This window comes from Babesia bigemina, scaffold Bbigscaff_25453, assembly GCF_000981445.1.
Source record: "Babesia bigemina genome assembly Bbig001, scaffold Bbigscaff_25453".
Classification (NCBI taxonomy): Eukaryota; Apicomplexa; class Aconoidasida; order Piroplasmida; family Babesiidae; genus Babesia; species Babesia bigemina.
Window position 1 is genome coordinate 228 of NW_012236919.1, and position 7,296 is coordinate 7,523.

At 45.9% G+C, this 7,296-nt stretch overlaps 1 protein-coding gene across 1 annotated transcript; it reads left to right on the plus strand.

Annotated features, from left to right (window-relative positions):
• Nucleotides 1–708: 708 nt before the first annotated feature.
• Nucleotides 709–6,120, plus strand: BBBOND_0000100 (hypothetical protein, conserved; the record flags this gene model as incomplete). Its single annotated transcript, XM_012914865.1, has 1 exon — nt 709–6,120. One exon carries the CDS (start codon nt 709–711, stop codon nt 6,118–6,120), a length of 5,412 nt encoding a protein of 1,803 aa, XP_012770319.1.
• Between the last annotated feature and the right edge of the window lie 1,176 nt (nt 6,121–7,296).

The window sequence follows — 7,296 nt, forward strand, 5'->3', positions numbered from 1 at the left end:
TCTACATCGCTCCCTAATCCACTCCACATCGCTCCCTAACCCACTCCACATCGCCCCTTAACCTCTTCTAATCGCTCCCTTATCCACCCTACATCGCTCCCTAACCCACCTTACATCGCTCCTTAACCCACTCTACATCGCCCCTTAACCCACTCTACATCGCCCCTTTATCCACTCCACATCGCTCCCTTATCCACTCTACATCGCTTGAATTACCTCGCCATATTACCGCTATGACTACTATAAACCATTAGAATAACTTGTGCCTTGTCACCCTTTACTTCCCTTCTGACTGAGTCCATCGACTGGTTGATCCAGGTTAGGCACGGAAATGGTGATGGTAAGGGTCTTACCAAGTTGTCTCAAGCTTTGAAAAAGTTGATTGAGGAGGCTATAAAAAAAGCCGAAACTAGTCTTAGTGACCGCTATTCCAAGCTTATTTGCACTGGAAAAGAGCCATATATACCCTCTTCTACCTCCGCTTCAGGAAGCGTTGCCTCCTACTGTCAGTCTCAGGAGACTGCAATTCAAAAAGCTAATGAACAACTTAAAACTCTAGAATCTAATAATCCTAATGACTCTAAAAAGCAAATTGATGAACTAAACGCTAAAATCGAGAAACTTAAAGCTGCTAAAAATGACTGTGCTAAGACCCATCACCTCCCTGAGGAGGAGAGGCAGAAGGGATTGGCTGAAGTGAAGCAGCAGATGAAAATTGTTGAGAAACTTAAGAAATTTGCTACTGAACTTGGTGAAAATGATAATATTTTAACGCATTTATGTGACGGCCTCGAAAAGTTTCTCGGCTTCAACTCTGAGTCCAAAGGCTACACTGGCCAGGGGATTGTGTACTCTGACCTGGATAGGCTGTGTGACGGGGTGATGGGATTTTTGAGTGGTGTGCTTGAAGCAGTGAAAAACGAAAATGAAGTGACAACTTATGATGTTAACCGCGAAAATAAGCTTAGTAAAGTGCTTACAACTTTAAACGACAATATAGGTAAAGGCAGTAAAGGCCTTGAGACGGCCCTGGGCGACGTAACCTGGTGGCTTGGAGATTATGAGATAGACTTGATTAAAAAAACCGAGCGAGTGACGGAATATTTGGGTAAGTTCGTACATGATTTGGGTGATAAACATTTTATTTCTGTTTCAGGCAAAGACTCAAGACCTCTGGTAGAGCAGCTGCACGCGTGGAAGACTACAGTTTATCAAATTGATAAAGACATTAACAACGCTGAGACAAATTACATTAATGTGTTAGACAGTACTCTAAAATCTAAAATTAAATGCGAAACACATATGATTAGCGAAGCTGTTAAAATGTTTAATAAGAGTGCTTGGGATGAGGTATTCGAGGGGCAGGTGAAACAGGTGGATGAGATTATACGTGATGAGCAAACAAAATTGTTGACAGTGGTCGGCAATCAAGTGTATCAACTGGAGGACAGATTGGATCGAGAATTCACCAAAATCGACAGCAAAATCGTCGACCTTGAGATGACTAAAAAATCAGAATTCATCGACTTTGAAAGGGTTCTGAAGGAAGCTCGAAGATTTTTGTATGAAGATTTTGACAAGGATTATACAAACAACATCGCATTTAAGTTCACAGAGATAATCAGGGCAGTTGAGAAACTGCATGGAGATCTCTTCGTGAAAAAAGCGGAGCTCGAAGGATTGGTCAGCGAAATGCAAGGGACGCTGAAGATGCTGTCGGACAATTTCGAGACCGATGTGAAAGCAGGTGTAAGGGGAAATTTAAGTGAAATGAAAACGTCAATTAACGAGATAAAAAGCCATATCAATGACAGTACAAATAACGGTAGGGGTTTGCTTGGCGCTCTGTTGAAAGATATCGAAAACGTCCAATCAGAGGTTGTAAAGAAAGTTAGCTTAATTGAAGAGAAGTCTAAAAGCTTGGATAGTAAGTACAGCGGTGATTCCGAAAAGTTTCATGAACAATTCATTAATTTAACGTCGAGTGTAGCAGATCTACACACGTCTGGAATCAGTAGTGGGCTGCGTACTTGGGTTCACAGGGTTGGTGGACAGTTGAAGGAGCTTGAAAAGATTCATGAGACGGTCCATGGAGAGGTAATGCAGTCGTTAAGTCAAGTAACGACTGCATTGAGCGAGCAAATAGTGAGCCTCAAGAGGCAGATTAACGAGAAATTGGTGGCGTATGTAAACAAGTTGGCGAATGCAGATGATAGTGACCTAAATGAATGGGAACAAGTCTTCACCGATGCCAAAGTATATCCTGGAAGAAATAATATACGTGATATGAAAGCCGCAATAAAGAAGGACTCTACCAGAATAGCCGGGCAGCTAAATGCTCAAGTTGAGCAGGCAAATGAAGACATCAACAGTTTTGCAACTGCGGCAGCGAAAGAGGGTACCAATAAATTTAAAGAGACGCTTGACAATAAAATTAACAAGCATAGTAACAATGGTGTGAGTGGGGGTATATGTGGGTTAATTAAAAAGGAATTTGATAAACTCATAGGACCATTCAATGACAGCGAAGTACATCCTTTCCGCAGGGCATTTAGGGATTTCGATAAGCAGCTAAAGAAGTTGAAGAAACAGTCTTCAGCTACGCTGGAGATAGAGTCAGAAATCAAATCACTTGTGGGATACTTGGGTAGTGCTGTTACTAACCTTGAACAAGACATTGAGAAATTTGGCAGTACTGCAGCTGCACATACGAAGAATTCGGCCAGAATTGCAATCGGAGAGGCTGCGTCAAAAATAGCCGCGGAAATTGAGATGTTCGAAGAAAACCACGCCGACGCGTTTGTTGGTACTCAACTCGGTGCGAAGGTACAAGAACTAAGAAAACACATAACCAAACTAGAAACGTATGTTACAAATGATGGTAAGGGGGCGATTGATTCAAATATTAAAGAGATACATACGAAAGTTCTCGATAGCCTTGGCAACCTTATTAGAGAAAATGATGGTGTCTCAGGCGGTGAGCAGTCCGATTTAATAAACAAGAAAAGGGTTGAAACGCATAAGAAAATGGAAGCTCTGAAAAACGAAATGAAGGATAAGCTATATGCTATGGAATTAGAAACTGCGGAAGCAAGTGACAAATTAGCTGCCGTTATAAAACGCGTACAGATGTCTCTTCAAAAAGCCCACAAATCGTCGACTGATGCCGTCATTAAGATAAAAAATGAGATTACCGACGCCGTCACAAAAGCGTTCCAAATAATCACAGAGGAAGTACAAAAACTTTTCGCCAGGCAAAAAACAGCTGACCTTTTGGCTCTGAAAGATCTAGTTAACCGACAGTTGAGAACGGTAAAACGCATAATTAAGAAAGATTTAGAAAGCGGTAACAAAGGCTTCCTAAAGACCTTGGCAGATAGTGTAACTAAATCGTCGATTGGAAATAAAGCGCATATTAAGTTTCTGGAAGCTCCGGATACAAGAACGAATGTTCATACAGCATCCGATGCATTCCGCAAATGCTACTGGGGAATTGAGGCGTATTTAAAAAAAGAGATCACCAGACTGCATAACGACAATACGTCAAGCACCAACCCTGTGAACGCAGATGAATCAAGTTACACTAATCGATTCACCGGTGTAGGTGGCGCATTAACGACATTACTTGAGCACATTAGCGAGCAAAACAAGTACGACCACCGCGTCCCCTCCATGCTGTCCGACCTCCGCGCCGCTGTCACGGCCCTCAAGCCTGACGGCTTTTCCACGCCGAACGCTGCCACGTTGGACTGCATCACGAGCGGGCTCACTAAATTCGCAGATGAGCTGGACAAGGCGTACGTGTCGGTGTATGATGGGCATCCAGATCCAATTGATTTCAGTCAACTGATAGTAACTAAGCCAGCACCTGTACCTAAAGAACCTAAACAGAAAGTTGATAATTCACAACCATCTCAGGATGTTTTAACTGCGGAGGGTGAGAAGTTGTGTAAAGTGTTCTTCACCTTACTAGAGATTTTGCTTTATGATTTTACGTATTTAAAGGAGGAGTGTGGTGAGCGCTGGAAAACTGAGAAACTCTGTCAGAATGACGGAGGTAGAGAAAATCCCCTCGGAATATATTTACAGCGCTGCGGTTACGAAGTCGCACAAAACGAAAGTTCCAAGGATGGTGAATTGAGGTGCCACGAAGAGATGAAGGGTGAGAAGATACATAATACATTTATAGTCGGTGCATATCCTGCATTATTCGACACCGATAAAGATGCAACACGCGCTTTCCAAACACTTGCCGACTGCCTAAATCTCTATTACCAAGTGTGCCACTACTCCACGTTATTCTCGAAGAAGCATCCATCGTCCGTGTACCAAATGCTCACGTGGTTCAGCGGCCTGCCACATAGTCCCGTGTATGATGACCTATCGCTCAACGGTTTCGGAGGCCTATTCAAAAAGCCGGAGCACGACGACAGCGAGGAGCCTACTATCTCGTTTGGAGATGTAAGTTACGAATCACATGATGCCTACCCTGCGCCTATTACAGCAACAGGTCTGTCACAAACGCTGACCGAAGTATGCACCAACGCCCATTCTACACTGACCGCCATTCTGGGTCACGGACACGCAGGAGGCACATACGCCGTTGACTACAATACCAACGCAGCCGGACTAGCGTATCCAGCCAACCCAAGTCAGTGCTTAGACCTGCTGGTTGAGCTGGCACTCAGGTTGTACCACCAGTTGTGTTTCCTACACGTTCAGTGCTCGCGCAAAGACTACGCTGTATCATGGCGTGACTGTTACTACGGTCGGTACGTCGCCGGGTCAGACTGGAGGTGCAATGACAAGCAATGTGTCAACCAAATGGGTAACCAAATAGCTGACCAAAAGGCCAACCAAACGTGCGGTCAAACGTGTGAGCAACATCCAAAGTGCGGACTCAAGTCACCACTCCAATCATTCCTGGAAGATGGGCTGGCCGGTTTCATACCGCATCCATACAGCAAGGCTAACTGTAAGTTATCATGTGATATGGCCAACCACCGTGGCTTGCCGTGCAAGACTCCGATGGGATTCGGTGAAATTAGCGTCAAAGCCTCGCATACGCAGAAGGGTGAGCATATTGCAGAAGCATTAGCAGATTTTTGTGGCAAGCAAAACTCGCCCCTCGTTAAGCTGTGCGCTCAACTCACGTGCTTACTACAACGAGTGCCGCAGACCTTAGACGATCTGTTCTCATTCTACTACAACCTGCTCAATGGGTGGGATAATATGAAGATTAAGAAATGTATGCTGCACAGGGAGAAAGCGTTAGAGGCTGCAGTTACTGGCGCCTACTTCGGCGAAGCATACCCGGAACTGGACATCACTCCGATGTTTAAGAGCGGTGAGAAAAACGACACTCAGCATTCTAAGGGCAATGTGTTGTGCGTCGTAAACTGCAATAATACCTCGCCAACTGCTACCTGCGGCCGGTATCTCTTGCCTCTTAGCGTCAACGCGTGGAGTGTTTACTCGGAAAAGAACGCCGACAAATACCTCTCGTGGATCGTGTACCTCACCGAGACATTCTATCAATGGCTGCAACAGCTGTATAATGAGTGTTGCAATTATTGCAATAAGCCGGGCAGCAGGTGTTTCGGCAAAGTCTGTTCCAAAACGTGCCCCGTTAAATCTGCTTATGCATCCGAGGAGGCAGCCACTAATCTTGTCGGCAAAAAGCATACCAGAGACTGCAAGTCCATTGCCAACTGCCCCTCCACTCGTCCCACTTTATGTAGATACGGCTTCGTATTTAACAGCTCATCGAATCTAAGCGGCGCTAAATTTGACGAGACCAAGCGTACGTGCAACGATATCTGCCAAGCTTTGCAGAAAGTGCTCAGTGACAAAGAAGCTGACGAAGCTCCACTCGCGGTACTGATATACAGAACCATACCGCAATTCCTTTGGGACATCAGACAGAAATTCTTCTGGCTCAACGTCGCCCTCTGGTCACTCTCGTTCCTCTACCTCATCCACATCATGGTCATCCGCCTCGACCTGCTCCACATCAAATCGCATTTGCACTCACCATCATCACATCGCATTGCTGCTCAATCACTACTTGCTGCTGGACGTGTTGGCAAGCTTAACAGAGTGTTTTACCTGCAACCATAATCGTACTCACGTGTTCACTGTCTACACTCACCTAGCATATCACCTACTCACCTAACTTATGAATTGTGCTTTAATGTGTTGCATCACTCATTCATCGTTGTAAGTGATTGTGTAGTAGTTAACTAAAGTGTTGACCAATGTGCTGCCCAATGCCATGACCAAGATGCTGACCAATGTGCTGACCAAAGTGGTGACCAATGCCACGACCAAAGTGCTGACCAACGTGCTGACCAAAGTGGTGGTCACGGCAGCGATGTCATGGTTACGGCAGCGATGACATGGACACGGCAGCGATGACATGGTCACGGCAGCGATGACAGGGGACTCAGCAGCGATGACATGGTGACGGCAGCGGTGACATGGTCACGGCAGCGATGACATGGTGACCAAGTTGATGACATGGTCACGGCAGCGATGACAGTGGTGACCTAAGTGGTATTTATCATCCACTCTACATCGCCCCTTAACCCACTCTACAACGCCCCTTAACCCACTCTACATCGCTCCCTAACCCACTCTACATCGCCCCTTTGTCCACTCTCCATCGCCCCTTTACCCACTCTACATCGCTCCTTAACCCACTCTACATCGCTCCTTAACCCACTCTACATCGCCCCTTTACCCACTCTACATCGCCCCTTAACCCACCTTACATCGCTCCTTATCCACTCTACATCGCTCCTTTATCCACTCTACATCGCTCCCTAATCTACTCTACATCGCTCCCTAACCCACTCTACATCGCCCCTTAACCCACTCCACATCGCCCCTTACTCCACCTTACATCGCCCCTTTATCCACTCTACATCGCCCCTTTATCCACTCTACATCGCTCCCTTATCCACTCTACATCGCCCCTTTACCTACTCTACATCGCCCCTTAACACACTCTACATCGCCCCTTTACCCACTATACATCGCCCCTTGGTCCACTCCACATCGCCCCTTATCCACCCTTCATCGCCCCTTTATCCACTCTACATCGCTCCTTTATTTACTCTACATCGCCCCTTAACCCACTCAGCATCGCCCCTTTATCCACTCTACATCGCCCTTTAATCACTCTACATCGCCCCGTAACCCACTCTACATCGCCCCTTAACCCACTCTACATCGCCCCTTAATCCATCCTACATCGCCCCTTATCCACTCTACATCGCCCCTTTATCCACTCTA